General features: G+C 45.0%; 1 protein-coding gene and 1 long non-coding RNA gene across 4 annotated transcripts in view; one reads left to right on the top strand and one right to left on the bottom strand.

The window, feature by feature from the left end:
- The window catches only part of USP4 (ubiquitin specific peptidase 4), a 53,067-nt gene extending 42,394 nt beyond the window's left edge, over positions 1 to 10,673 (bottom strand). For all 3 annotated transcript variants that reach the window (XM_038566439.1, XM_038566440.1, XM_038566441.1), the window contains exons 1-6: positions 10,516 to 10,673; positions 7,680 to 7,807; positions 3,477 to 3,607; positions 2,007 to 2,133; positions 1,273 to 1,418; positions 1,083 to 1,144 (exon numbers count right to left, since the gene is read on the bottom strand). In XM_038566439.1, coding sequence (XP_038422367.1) covers positions 1,083 to 1,144; positions 1,273 to 1,418; positions 2,007 to 2,133; positions 3,477 to 3,607; positions 7,680 to 7,807; positions 10,516 to 10,616 — 695 coding nt within the window. In that variant the 5' untranslated portion in view covers positions 10,617 to 10,673. The remainder of the gene's footprint in view (positions 1 to 1,082; positions 1,145 to 1,272; positions 1,419 to 2,006; positions 2,134 to 3,476; positions 3,608 to 7,679; positions 7,808 to 10,515) is intronic.
- Positions 10,674 to 10,714: 41 nt separating this feature from the next.
- Positions 10,715 to 11,828, top strand: LOC111091331. Its single transcript, XR_005374942.1, has 2 exons — positions 10,715 to 10,841; positions 11,630 to 11,828. It is a non-coding gene; the product is annotated as an uncharacterized LOC111091331 (long non-coding RNA).
- The last annotated feature ends 3,472 nt before the right edge of the window (positions 11,829 to 15,300 follow it).

Below are 15,300 nucleotides of genomic sequence, written 5' to 3'. Positions count from 1 at the left end.
ATCCAGTGAAGTCTTTCTTGCATTTCATCACTAGACTAATGCTTCTGTCCCCACATCTCCTTCTCTGTCTTCCCCAATCACCCTGTGATTACACTGGGCCCATCCAGATAATCCAGGATAATCTTCCCATGTCAAGACCCTTAACTACATCTTAATCACTTTTGCCATGTAACCTAACATATTCACAGGTTCTGGGGATTAGGACTTGGACAAGGAAGGGGGCATTATTTGGCCTACCACAGCTATTTGTCATCTTGTTAGGAACTGGTGACCAGGGTTTCTAAAACTAGAGTCCATGGCTAGGCTTCAGATTATCTGTAAAACCCATGAGATTGTTGGCAAAATGTTGTATCTTCTGGAGTGTTTCTCAAGAGAGTGCCTGTATCTTTCATCATTTTCCACAGAGCTACAAGCCCAACACTATCACTTACTGTCCAAGACCTGACTGAAGGAAGAGAGCCAAGACCAGCACCGTACCCATAACTATCATAACACAGACACAATTCTCCCACCTTATACTGTTAAGAAAAACTCATCACTTCTTCCATCCCCTTCTCAGGACATGCACAATTCCACACGCACACAAACCTCTCCTGAGATAGAGGTGCCTGAGGGCACAGTTTAACAGCAGAATAATTGCCCCAGTAAGTGGAAAGAGCAGTAATGAGTAACAGGCCTGTGGGTAAAAAGGGGGGTTGAATCAAACTTTAAGTCACACAGGACCCATGCTTGAGCCCTCTTCTTTTCCAGCTAAGCCTCTAACCACAGGTGGAGAAAATAAAAGCCCCTGGCAAAAACAAAGCCACCTCTTAGCAGAGGAGCAATCCCGGATCTGTGACCCTTCTCTTCCTTCTTTCATTCTCAATAAGGAGAGGCTCACCACAGTGTTCACAAACCCTTACAGCTTTCCTCAGACAGCTTCCCAGCTGCTTACTGAGGCCAATATCACAGACTCTGGATATGAAATGGAAGGTTTCTTCATCTGAATCCGAAAACTTTTTCATAGCACAAGTAAAAGCGTTAGGAAATAGAGTCTCTTACGCCTGTGTGCCCAGCCACAAGCCAAGAAAAAGTTCACTTACTTTGACTGCAAGGTCTGTCTCGGCCATGTGCCATCTTCATTTTGGGGCTCAATTACTAGCACCTAAGTGAAAGGGGAAACCATGTAAGGAATATGCAAAGGACCTCACTGCTGACGAGCTCAGAACCAGAAGCTATCTGGCCACAGACCCTGGCAGAGCTGCCTGCTGGGTGTGGCCTGAGCCATCCTACCTGACCCTGGTATAGCCCGGCATCCTGCACAGTGTTGTCTAGCTTGCTCAGCTGCTCGTAGGTATTACTCATGTATTTGTTCCACAGCCGTGTTTCACGCTCAGCAGGGATGTTGAACAGCTTCCGCATCTCCTTCTCGATGGTTGCTGGGGACAGGCAGAAAGATCACTCAGGGTTTTCTCCAGACACAAGGCTAAAACCAGCTATAGCAACCTAATGCTCATCCTCCTTCCTGTTTGGATGGTCACAGGGTGCTTTGGACCAACAGTTCTGACTAACCTCAGCCCCTCAGTGATTCCTAAGGCCACACATCTTCCACAGACATCCTCTTTCATTCATATACCTAGAAATTTTCCTTATGTTTCTCCTTCTTTGATGAAGTGGGTCCCATTTATAACATATAAGCAATGCAGAAAGGTAAGAAAGCTTATCTTCCAGGTTAAGACAAATGTGGTTTCAAATACCAGCCCTGACATTTTCTCTAAGTTACTGTAACCTCTCTGAATCTGCATTTCCTTATCTTTATCACCATGTCAAACAGGTAGAAGCACACCTAGCATTCTATAAAACATGATTCCCAGGCTTAGCTATCCACAAAAACCAGGTCAGGATTGATAACCACAACCTGAGACTGTGGATAACAATTCTGGAGGGGGTACCCAGCTTCCTTCCCATCAGCTATGGTGCTCTGCACTCTACCCCCAGATATTCAGGACCCTAGCCAAGCTACTCACCGATGGTGTCTGCCTTGCTGAAATGGCAACTCAGCACATTGGTGGGGTTGCTATTCTCACAGAGCTTCAGTTCCAGCAAATACACCTCTACCTTGCAATGCTTGACAAACAGGCCGTGCTCCACAACCTGCAAACAAGAGGCACAGGTGAAGTAGTGGTTCCATACCAGGCAGTCTTGCAAATGATAGTTTTCATCAGTGCTAAGAGGCAGAATCCACACAATAATCAGTTTTCCAGGGATCCCTGGGTGGCTCAGTGGTTTAGTGCCTGCCTTCAGCCCAGGGCATGATCCTGGAGTCCTGGGATCGAGTCCCGCATTGGGCTCCCTGCATGGAGCCTGCTTCTCCCTCGGCCTCTCTATGTGTGTCTCTCTCATGTATAAATAAATAAAATCTTAAAAAAAAAAAAAAAATCAGTTTCCCTAAGTGATCAGGGGATCAGAAGGACAGATTTTTAAAGCCACAAGCACCTGTCCTAGGAGTTTAAAATCTTCTTTCCACTCATGAGGAAGGATGGAAACAGAGCTAGCTAGAACACTACACCACAGAGAAAGCACTGTTCATCTCTAAGTTGGGACCGTGATATCTCTCTTGCAGGGTTTGTTGAAAGAGAGAACTAGAGAATGTAGCTAAATCCCTGTGGTAGCAGAACACTCACCATATGGCAGCACTATGGGCATTAGGGGACATCTGAAGGAGACCGCACACCCCCAACTTTTTGATCCCTAACCCCCCTCAGGGGCCCAAGTTTACAGTTGGAGAAAGTAGGTAGTTCTGATCCCAAACAATGACTCTTAGAAGCATGGCCTCAGGACTGCAGCTCTTTCCTACTCTGAGAAGGGAACTACATACCAGGAAGAGTGAGTAATTTACCCAATGTCTACCTATTAGCAGGCATGTGGGCTCCTGTGATTTCCCCTCTGGTAGGACAAGCAAGCAAATGACTATGGGAGTCAGGATTGGTGGTCTTCTCCAAAGTCCCATTTACCAAAAGGGTGAAGAATCTGGGTTTCTATCCCACGGGCCACTTTCCCTCAGAAGGCTATTCTTCTCTGGCTTATAACCATCTGCTTTTTGAGATATTCAACAGTGTGGCCAAAGACTCATAAGCACAGAGAAAAAAGTAGTCTCAGAAAAGTTGTAAGATAAATGAAGCAGTATATTACTGTATGTCTGTATGACCCCAAATAAACTTTCTCTCATACAGCCTTCCAGAAAGTGCTCTCATGGCACTGCTGGACACATCCCCAAGCCATTGGGCAGCTCTGATGTTTGGAGGCCACTCACTGTAACATCCCAGGTGAGCAGCCTTACTCACCACACTTAGGACCACAATTCCCTAAAGAGAATCAGAAACAAAGCCTCAAACACATCTATTCAACCCCTTAGGTACATCCAGAAAACCAACACCGGTGTCCCCAAGGAGCATTCACAAATATTGACCAGCATCTGGGATAATCTGCGTACTCACTTTTCTGACAATAGGCTGCTGGCCTTCTACACAGCCATACCAGTTTAGTAATTTATTCCAGGCCTCGGTTGGGACCAACACATAGTCCAATTCATCAATTAAATGTTCTTTCAATGTCTGACTCTCGGGATCTGAAAACAAAACAAAACACCTCATAATTCATTCATCTTCTTCCCAGAAATGTTTAACAGAATTCTTATGTACTTTTCAGAAACAAGAAAATTATTATAGAAACAGTTACAAAATTACAAAATTCTGTCACTGGTCATAACATAGAGCAGACCTGGCTTCAGCCATGCCCTCAAAGAAACGGGTTTTTCTTCTATAATTAAGTGGAGTACGCAGAATAAAAAACACCTATTTACATTTTCAACGTGCTTCCCGAATCCACAATGAAAACTTTAAATATGAATATTTAACATAATACTCTGCTTACTGAAACTTCACTGAAGACAAGTATCATCTTCTGATTTACTAAGAAAGCAACAAACACATCATTGAAGTTAATTTTATTTTATCAAGAGTCATTCAGTATTCTTAGTTTCCCACAGTCCCAAGTCAAAACCCAGCTGGACAACCCCTTACAGAGGGAGATGTCTTTAAGACCCTAACGTGCTAAACATCCACCTCACATGCACCACAGGCAGGAAGCATAACTAGTAGAAGTCAGAAGTGGACATCCGCAATCTTATACACACTCCCTCAACTGAGGACCAAAGAACTGGATCAAAAGAAGACTAAACCATCATCTCCCATCAATGGAGCCTCCCTGTGCCAATCAACACCCACTCCTGCTGTAGCGCAAACCACAAAAGTGGGAAAGCAAAAGTATGCACAACAGTGCCCCTCATCTGTAACTCAAGGCATAGGATGTTAAAAACCAAAACCAGCAATGCCTGGGTGGCTCAGTAGTTGCGCATCTGTCTTTGGCTCAGGCTGTGATCCTAGGGTCCTGGGATCGAGTCCCATTATCAGGCTCCCTGCATGGAGCCTGCTTCTCCCTCTGCCTGTGTCTCTGTCCCTCTCTCTCTGTGTCTCATGAATAAAATCTTTAACAAAAATAAATAATAAATAAATAAATACATACATACACACACACACACACACACACACAAAAGCAAATATATACAAGCAAAACAAAACCAAAATCATAAATAGCATTCACAAGGTGACTGGGGCTTCCAGTCCCACATGCCCCCTTGCTCCCCCATCAATTTATACTTTATCCCATCAGCTCTTCTGCCCTTCCTTAGAGCCAAGTTTCGGATCTGATCCGCCTCTGCCTTTTTCATTTCCGGGGAGAATAGGAAAGGCGTCAAATAGCAGCAGAGGACAGGAATACCAAGGTGAGTTGGATGAACAGATAATTATGATGGGGTATACAACTACAGTGGAATACTATTCAAAGTTTAAATGGAAGGAAATCCTGACACATGCTATGAGGATGAACCCAAGAATATGATACTAAATAACATAAGGCAGTCACAGAAAAACACACTGAATGACTCCACTTAAAAGAGGTTATCTAGAATAGTGAGATTCAGACACAGAAAGTAGAATGGTGGCTGCCAGGGGCTCAGAGGGAAGGAGATTGGGAGCTATTGTTTAATGGGTATGGAGTTTCAGTTCTGCAACATGAAAAAGTCCTCAAGATTGGTTGCAAATCAATGTGAATATACTTAATACTATATACACTTAAAAATCGTTAAGATGATAAATTCTAAGTGATGTGTATTTTATCATAATAATAATAATCATAATAATCATAGGGGATCCCTGGGTGGCTCAGCAGTTTAGCTCCTGCCTTCGGCCCAGGGCATAATCCTGGAGTCCCAGGATCGAGTCCCGGGTTGGGCTCCCTACATGGAGCCTGCTTCTCCCTCTGCCTGTGTCTCTGCCTGCCTCTCTCTCTCGTGAATAAATAAAATCTTTAAAAATAATAATAATAATGATAAAAAATAGATGGATCCTTTTCATTGATGAGCCAACCACTTTCCACAGCAGCTCTGGCATGATTATTAACACCAATAAACCAGGCCTTTTTTGGTGAGCAATAAAAGGATGATCCCCTGGTATCATTCTGCTTGACAAAATTGACACCAAACTTTCCAAACTTTTGGAAAATTCCAAACTTTTCTCTGATTTATAAATTAAAACCCACAGAAGTTATTCACTTCTTGTCTAACTTGGGGAGATACTCTTCTTCATTTCTAACAATAAGCACTATGCAGATAAGGGCATTACACACAGTGTCAAGCAGTGGCTAGAAACCCTTAAATGTGGGAAAGGGGCATGCATCTCTCAGCACCACCAACACCAAGTGCATCATTTCCACGGGGCATTTTCCTCTTTAAGGCTCTGTGATGATTTTCACCCACGTCACTCTTCTAGACTCAGTACAAATATAGGAAACATGGCTGGGAATTCCCAATGAAGTTTACTATTTTCACTTGAAACAAGATCAGTCTAAAGGCATCATGCTCAGAATCACACAAAGGTTTGAGAATGAGGATTTAGTCTCTGCAAATTTCTTCAACAGAGGCAAATAAGGGGGGGGAGTGAGAGCACTGCTTGGCCTACACACAGGGATTCCATCTGATATACAGCAGGTACAGAGGTGGAAAGAAGGGTGCTCTGCAGACCAACATAAGCAAGGGTATGCTGTACCCTATCCTTCCTACACTTTCAAGAGTCCCATCCAGCCACTTCCATTCTCTAGGTGAAAGGCAGCCTGACTGGGACAGGGGACTGAGTCTGGGAACTAAGGGGGTAACCTATCTCACCAGAGATAGGTCATTCCTGCACTGTCAATGTTCCAAGCAGGGTCTGAACAGAATGCACTTCTCACCTCCTAAGCACACAGTAAATATTTCAAGCCATAGCCAAATGACATAAAAATGGAGGACCATGGAAGAAATGCTTGCCCTTACTGAAGGTCATGCAAAATGATTTCACAGAGCCCCTCTAGCCCTAGAATTCAAATCACTAGTATTCTTAAAAGCATTAAGAAATCTGTTATTTAAAAAAAAAAAAAAAAAAGAGGAGGACCTGCCTGGCTCAGTCAGTAGAGCAATCTCAGGGTCATGAGTTCAAGCCTCACGTGGGTTAGAGGTTACTTAAAAAAATAAAGGGAGGGGGGAGAGAATGTACACACAATCCCATGCTCCCTCAGGCCAACTTCATGATGTGATGACACCATCTGACCTACATCATCAGGAAACAAAGCACATGAATTATTATGCCACTAAGACCTCCCCTAAAACAAGTCTGATTTGAAGAACTGCTCATTTTTAAAAACACCCAGGTTAGCGTTAAGTACTTGGATCAAGGGGATCCCTGGGTGGCGCAGCGGTTTGGCGCCTGCCTTTGGCCCAGGGCGTGATCCTGGAGACCTGGGATCGAGTCCCACGTTGGGCTCCCGGTGCATGGAGCCTGCTTCTCCCTCTGCCTGTGTCTCTGCCTCTCTCTCTCTCTCTGTGTGACTATCATAAATAAATAAAAATTAAAAAAAAAAAAAAAAAGTACTTGGATCAAGCCTCATACATTGTCTGCCTTCCTACTCCCCGTCTTGGGCACAATCAATAGATCAGCTCTGTCCTGCTTGCAAAGGAGTCTAAAGCTAGGCAAAACACAGCCCAGGAAAGATCAATTGTCTTATCTATGCATCTATAGGTACTAGCCCAGCTCTGGTATGTCATGCTAATCTTTTCAATCACTTCTTCCAATGTGACGGTGTTAATAACTCTACCTTCCACCTCTCTTCACACTACTCCTATGACAAACTACTATCATGGGAATGCTTGATGGATGTAGACAGGTGTGCAATTTGTTCCACTAAAAAGATAACACAAAAAATTATAGTACCCAAATTTCAGATTCCAGATGCAATTTCAAAATGATATCCTACTTCTTTCCATTCCACATCTAATTAATATAAAATCTGACATCTCTAGCAAAACTAATTTGCAAAAGAAAAATGTTAGAAGCATGCTTCTGCCTGAAGCAGTTAAGTTTGGGGAAAAATAGTTTAACTTCTCCCTGAGGGTCTACAAAGATTTCTGCTATTGACTCAAATCAAGGACACTTGTTTCTAATCCATCACAGTAGGAAAGTTAGGTTCACAACTTCATGTTAATGATAAATATGACCTCAGGCCACTGCTTAGGTGGTTATTTCACTTAGAAAAGCAATAGGATAATATACCTGAGAAGAGTCCAGAGTTATCTATCGGGCCAGGAAACAGATTGTGTTCACCCACATTGTACATATCCCAGCTGTCGAAACCCACATACTTCTTCCACTGCTTGAACCACCGGCTGTCAATAAGATACCTAGACAGAGATAAAAATTTACTATGCCAGAAAAACTGAGATTCTGAGTTTCTGCAGTTGCTCCTTTAAATTTTTTATGGTCTTTCCACCTGGAGAACACACAATTCCCATTTAAAAACACACTCTCGGGATCCCTGGGTGGCGCAGTGGTTTGGCGCCTGCCTTTGGCCCAGGGCGCGATCCTGGAGACCCGGGATCGAATCCCACATCAGGCTCCCGGTGCATGGAGCCTGCTTCTCCCTCTGCCTGTGTCTCTGCCTCTCTCTCTCTCTCTCTCTCTGTGACTATCATAAATAAATTTAAAAAAAAAAAAATTTTTTTTAAATAAATAAAAAATAAAAAAAATAAAAACACTCTCAGGCAGCCCAAGTGGCTCAGCGGTTTATACTGCCTTCAGGCCAGGGTGTGATCCTGGAAACCTGGGATCGAGTCACGTCAGACTTCCTGCATGGAACCTGCCTCTCTCTCTGTCTCATGAATAAATAAAGTCTTTAAAAAAAAAAAAAAAAAAAGAAAGAAAGAAAAAGAAAAGAATGAGAGGTGCTCGGGTGGCTCAGTTGCTTAAGCATCCAATTATTGGTCTCAAATCAAGTCCTGATCTCAGAGTTGTGAGTTCAAGCCCTACACAGCACTCTACAACTGGGTATGGAATCTACTTAAAAAAAAAAAAAAAAAAAAAAAAGAATAAATAAATAAATGAATAAATAAATGAAAGGAAATTATTGGATTCAAGCTTATTTATTTATTTATTTATTTATTTATTTTTGGATTCAAGCTTATTTAAATGAAGTCCTCCTATGAGTAAATTCCTGTTCACTAATGAGTAATTCAGTAATTTCAAATGATCTTTTTTTTTTTTTCAAATGATCTTTATAGAAGTTCTTGTCTAGGACAGACAAGTTAACTTTTAAAAGTATCACTATGAAAAAATTTTTAAAAAGTATCACTATGATGTTTTACAATTAAGAGAGGAGGAGTAAATCTTTGTGGGGGGGGGGAAGCACAACAATCATATTGGTGAATCCTTCAAGGTTTTTTGTTTTTTTTTTTTTAAAGATTTTGTCTATCTATTCATTTAAGAGAGAGCACTTGAGAGTTCACAAGCAGGGGGAGGGGAAGAGGGAGAGGCAGACCCCCTGCTGAACAGGGAGCCTGATGCAGGGATAATCCCAGGACCCCAGGATCATGACCCAAGGTGAAGCAAGGCGCTTAAAACTGATTGAGCCACTCAGGTATCCCAAAGTCCTTTAGGTTTTATAAAAAACAAACCTGAATGATCAGGTAGCTTCCCAAAAGCCACAAGGATCTATATATACACCCAAATCTTTAAAATGCTCCTTTCCTGGACACCTAGGTGGCTCAGTGATTGAGCATCTGCCTTTGGTTCAGGGCATGATCCTGGGATCTGGAATCGAGTCCTACATCAGGCTCCCTGTGTGGGCGGAGCCTGCTTCTCTGCCTGTGTCTCTGCCTCGCTCTAAGAAATAAATAAAATCTTTTTTAAAAAATGCTCTTTTCCCTCCAAAACCCCCCTCCCACTTTTTTTTTTTTTTTTTTTAAGATTTCATTTATTCGTGAGAGACAGAGAAAGAGAGGCAAAGACACTGGCAGAGGGAGAAGCAGGCTCCCTGCACGGAGCCTGATGTGGGACTCCATCCCGTGTCTACAGGATCTCACCCTGAGCCGAAGGCAGATGCTCAACCGCTGAAACACCCAGGTGTTCCTCCCTCTAAACCCCTTGAACAATACTCTCCAAACACTTTTAGTGTGACCTTAGACTATCTGAAACATCCTCTCTCTGATCTTGCCACATATTCTTCATCTATCACTCCGAAGCAGGATAACTTCTGCTTGCCCTGCTGTACAGCCCTATCTGAATTCCTCCTAATCCAAATGTTTCCCTTTCCTGCTCAATTACCTTAAGTAGCATAAACACCACCTAATTTCTTAAAGATTCGATGTTCAATCATATTCGATGCAAATCTAAGCCTTAGCTTTCTACTCCCACACAATAATACCACCCAGGAATCTCTTCACTAGTGGAAGAACTGTCCTTTCTACTAATTTATTAAGAAGCCTACTGTCTCAGATTTGCTCTTCTAAACCATGGACTTTTCACCTTCTTATCTAGGCTCTAAGTTATCCTCCTCCCCCACACTGAAACGCTGCTGCCACAATTATTTTTGACACTTGCTACCAAAGTAACCCGGAGCTTTCAAACATTTGTTCAACTTCTAACCTTGACATCTGTTCGAGAATTTACAAGTTACAAAAGTATCTACTTCTGATGTTCTTCTCAACCCATAACGTGGGGATGCCAAATACTGTTACCCTGGCTTTAATAGTAAGGTACCGAGGTCTGGGAGGTGTGGTCGCCTTCCCTCAAGGTCACACAGAGAGTCCTCGAAGGTAAGGGGCTCTTCCCATCCTGAAGGTCCCCGTGAGCACGCCCCTTCCCCCACCCTGTAGCCCCTACCCCCCACCGGGTCCGCCCTCTGGGGCTCCGAAAGGGCAAGGATAACCCTCACACTTTCCCTGAGGTGCTTCTACGGGTCCTCTTCTGAGAGACAAGGTTCAGGACACCCTCTCAGGGTCACTAACACCGCCCCCACCCGGCCCCTATCCAAGCCGGGAAAGAGAGGTCTGGCCTAAGGACCAGAGCCCCTGCCTCTGGGTCTGGGCGGCGGAAAGGCTGGCCCGGTGCTCACCACTGCGCCCCTCGTTGGAGCGTGGTCCTCATCAAGGCCCCGAGCTCGGATTTCTGGGTCTCCGCATCAGGCCGCTCACGGTACCCTCCACCTTCCGCCATCTCGTCAGCCGCCCCGGCCCAGCCGGCCCGGACATCCGCCTCGCGCACGGCGTGCTGTGGGCCACGCCCACGCACGCACGCACGCACGCATGCGCGCGCGTACCCAAGCCCCACCTAGCGCCGCGGCCTCGAATGTCCGCTCGCCTGTTTCTGCCTTTTCTCCCTATCACGTGCGGCCCTTCCCCACCCGTGCGGGGCGGAGCCGGGAGGGGGCCGGAGGAGGAGGTGGGTACTGGCAAACGTGCGGGCCCTTTCTGCCGCCCTGGGGGCCGCGAGGTGGGCTGACTTGCATCCCTTCGTCGAGCCCGGCGATCTCTAGGCACCTGACCGTAGTCCCCTTGACCCCTCAGGCACCCCGTCCAGGCCCACGGTGTTAGCCTGCTTTCTAGATCAACCCAGGGCCAGTTGCGAGAAGCCCTGGAACTAGCTTTTCTTGCTTTGAGCTGGAGATCTTAGGCCAGTCCTTAGCCTTCCAAACGGGGGATCCGGGTGCCGGTCCTGGAAGCCCTGCAGGGATATTGGAGAGTGCAGGTATACCTGCGCCTTGGGACCGGGACTCGACGGTCTAATCTAGTCATTAACACTCCTTTCAAACAGTCTAGACGCAAGAATCATGGCCCACGACCGAATAACCCAAGCCCTCCACACAGCTAGCTGCTTGCCTTGTCAGGGAAACAAGCAGCCGCTGAGTGGCGATAGCAGCGAGGTTAGAAGGAGAGATCTGGGTGTGTTCTCCACATTAGGTGCCCAAGTTGCTGCTTAATTTGTTGCTACAGGGACGCCTGGGTGGTCCAGTGGTTTGGCACCTGCCTTTGGCCCAGGGCGTGATCCTGGAGTCTGAGGATCGAGTCCCTCAACGGGCTCCCTGCATGGAGCCTGCTTCTCCCTCTGCCTGTGTCTCTGCTTCTCTGTCTCTCATGAATAAATAATTAAAATCTTTAAAAGTAATGATAATAATAATTTGTTGCTGCAACAAGATTCAGTATCCTGAACACTATGTGTCTTCCACTCAGCCCTGCATACAAAAAGCACAGCTCGCCTCATGGAGTGGGAAGTAAGCCCAGAGCAGGGAGACCGGGCAGCTGGCCTTGATGAGTCACCATTCATTTTCTAGCAGTTCCTGCCCCAAAAAATGTCACAGTGCCTGATTTCAAACTAATGGAGAAGAGATCTTCCGTAAATAACCCCAGCATCAAGCACTGTATGGTATAGGTAAGTGCCATGAAAGGGTATGAACCAAAGACTGTAGACCCCTAGAGTTGTGAAAGGGCAAGTTTGACTTGGTAGCATTTGAGTGTGGTTTTATTTTTATTTAAGATTTTATTTATTCATGAGACACACAGAGAGAGACAGAACAGGCTCCACACAGGGAGACTGATGCAGGACTCTATCCCAGGCCCTGCTGGATCACAACCTGAGCACCCAGGTGCCCCCTTGAGTGTGGCTTTAAGAAGCATAGAAATTGGAGGTGCATGTTACAAGGAGGGAAACTACAGGAGTCAATTTCTGGAACAAGTAGGGCAGAACCAAAGATTAAGGATTAGAAATTAAACTGGGCACAGAGTAGTGGAAAGAACCTTTTATCTAAAGCTAAAACAGAGGCCAGAAAGGCCATATATTCTGCTTTAAATGGCTCACAGAGGGATGCCGGGGTGGGTCAGTGATTGAGCATCTGCCTTTGGCTCCGGTTGTGATCCCAGGGTCCTGGGATTGAGTCCCACATCAGGCTCACCCACAGAGAAGCCTGCTTTTCCCTCTGCCTGTGTCTCTGCCTCTCTCTGTCTCTCATGAATAAATAAGTAAAATCTTTAAAAAATAAAAATAAATAAATGCCCCCCAGATATTGTAAAAGGTTTTGGATCAGAGACAAACTAGCTGAAGCTGAGAAGAGACCTATTAGGAACCTTTAACTAGAGAGATGGCAATGAGGAAGGAGAAACAGATGAGCCATGTTCAGTGTTGGGGATGGAGGAGGGATCACTGGCTAGGTGAAGGTGTGGTAGGTCATTTGAGCAGATTTACTATTTTTATCCTGGGTTTTGGCTAATTGAAATTAGCATGAATCGAATACACGCTACCTGGGATCCCTGGGTGGCACGGTGGTTTGGCGCCTGCCTTTGGCCCAAGGCGTGATCCTGGAGACCCGGGATCGAATCCCACGTCGGGCTCCCGGTGCAATAAGCCTGCTCCTCCCTCTGCCTATGTCTCTGCCTCTCTCTCTCTCTCTCTCTGTGTGACTATCATAAATAAAAATTAAAAAAAAAAAAAAAAAGAATACACGCTACCTGGGACACCCCTCAGGTACCCTCTGGTAACACAGGCCTCTTGGGAGTTGGGTAGCTAGGAGAAGAAAAGTAAATTTGGAAATAAAACTGTCTTGAGTAACTGAATAACTTCATAGCAGTTAATCCTCCGCAGATAAGAATTACCACCACGTGATAATTCTGCATCTGGGGAGCCGACCTTTACAACCTGAGTGCCCTTCTGTGAAAGTTATTTGAAAATGTTAAAAATGGGGCAACCCTGGTGGCGCAGCGGTTTAGCGCCACCTGCAACCCAGGGCGTGATCTGGAGACCCTGGATCGAGTCCCATGTCAGGCTCTCTGCATGGAGCCTGCTTCTCCCTCTGTGTCTCTACCTCTCTCTCTCTCTCTCTGCATCTCTATGAATAAATAAATAAAATCTTTAAAAAACATTTAAAAAAAAGAAAATGTTAAAAATGTTGTTAAATGAGAAACACCACCTTTAGCCCTGTTATTTATGGAAAAAGAAAGCTGGGTTATCGACATGACTTCAGAACCTACATTACAGGGTGTCTACTTCTCTCTTCTTTTTTTAGCAGTTTCTCCTATACCATTTATGGCATGGGTCAGAGTCTTAAGGAAGTAGGACAAGTCCTCAGCACCACTAGAAAAGGGGCCAAAACCTAATTATAAATATGAAAACTTTTTAAGGCAGGATCTCTTCAGTGCTATTAAATGGCTGTAAAAATCTTGCTCTAATTATGTATAGTTCCTAAAAAATTTATACTAAGATCACAAAGTGCCAGTAGTCGAAATGTGAGGAAGAGAAATGTCGTAGTCAGAAAATAATTACTTCCAAAGTATTAAAACGTTTTTTTTTAATTTATTTTATTTTATTTATTTGTGATAGGCACACAGTGAGAGAGAGAGAGAGGCAGAGACATAGGCAGAGGGAGAAGCAGGCTCCATGCACCGGGAGCCCGACGTGGGACTCGATCCCGGGTCTCCAGGATCGTGCCCTGGGCCAAAGGCAGGAGCTAAACCGCTGCGCCACCCAGGGATCCCCCATATTAAAACGTTTTTATTGGGGTACCTGGCTGGCTCATTTGGAAAGAACATGTCACTTTTGATCTCAGGGTCCTGAGTTCAAGCCCCATGTTGGCTATAAAGATTACTTAAATAAATAGAACTTAAAAATTAAATTAGGGGCACCTCGGTGGCTCAGTGGTTGAGCATCTGCCTCCCACTAGGGTCGTGATCCCCGAGTCCTGGGATTGGGTCCCGCATCAGGCTCCCCACAGGAAGCCTGCTCTGCTTCTTCCTCTGCCTATGTCTCTGCCTCTCTCTGTGTGTCTCTCATGAATATATAAATAAATCTTTTTAAAAAAATAAATTAGGGATCCCTGGGTGGCGCAGCGGTTTGGCGCCTGCCTTTGGCCCAGGGCGCGATCCTGGAGACCCAGGATCGAATCCCACGTAGGGCTCCCGGTGCATGGAGCCTGCTTCTCCCTCTGCCTATGTCTCTGCCTCTCTCTCTCTCTCTCTCTCTCTCTGTGTGACTATCATAAAAAAAATAAAAAATAAAATAAATAAATAAATAAATTAAGGGGATCCCTGGGTGGCTCAGCGGTTTAGCGCCTGCCTTCGGCCCAGGGCGTGATCCTGGAGTCCCGGGATCAAGTTCCAGATCAGGCTCCCTGCGTGGAACCTGCTTCTCTCTCTCTCTGCCTGTGTCTCTGCCTCTCTCTCTCTCTCTCTCTCTCTCTGTGTCTCTCATGAATAAATAAATAAAACTTTAAAAAAAATTAATTAAAAATAAAACGCTTTTAGTGAGTTTTTTTTTTTTAAAGATTTATTCATTTATTCATGAGAGATACAGAGAGAGAGGCAGAGACACAGGTAGGGGGAGAAGCAGGCTCCTCGAAGGGAGCCCGACGTGGAGCTTGATCTCGGATCCCAGGATCACGCCCTGAGCTCAAGGCAGATGCCCAACCACTTAGCCACCCAGGCGTCCCTAGTGAGTTTGATTAAAATGTTAAAGATTGAGAATTAGAAACAATGAACATCTGCCCGTGTGTTCCTGTTGTTGTGGGTGACCTGTGTATTATGGAAGAAATGAATGATTCAGGTCAGGAGACACTTTGGCACTGGGGCCATGTCCTCTTTGGGCCTTTTAGCCTAGGAAAGGTGTAGGCCTAGTAGGATACTCACTTGGCCTCACAGCCAAACCTCAGAACTGAACACCCCACCCATTGCCATGGCAGCTTGGGCCACAAGAACAGGAAGGAAAGCAGGAAGAGAGCTAGAGGGAACAGGTTTGACTTATTTGTCATGTACTGCTTGATCTTGAACTGTGATGACCTAATTGAGAGTTTGTAATGTCTGGGTGTGTGAATGTTAAGCTTTATTTGGTTCCAAATCATAAAGTTCTTGCCTTGCTG

This window comes from Canis lupus, chromosome 20, assembly GCF_011100685.1.
Source record: "Canis lupus familiaris isolate Mischka breed German Shepherd chromosome 20, alternate assembly UU_Cfam_GSD_1.0, whole genome shotgun sequence".
Classification (NCBI taxonomy): domain Eukaryota; kingdom Metazoa; phylum Chordata; class Mammalia; order Carnivora; family Canidae; genus Canis; species Canis lupus.
Note: the sequence above shows the minus strand (reverse complement) of the source record. Positions and strands in the feature narration are given on the sequence as shown.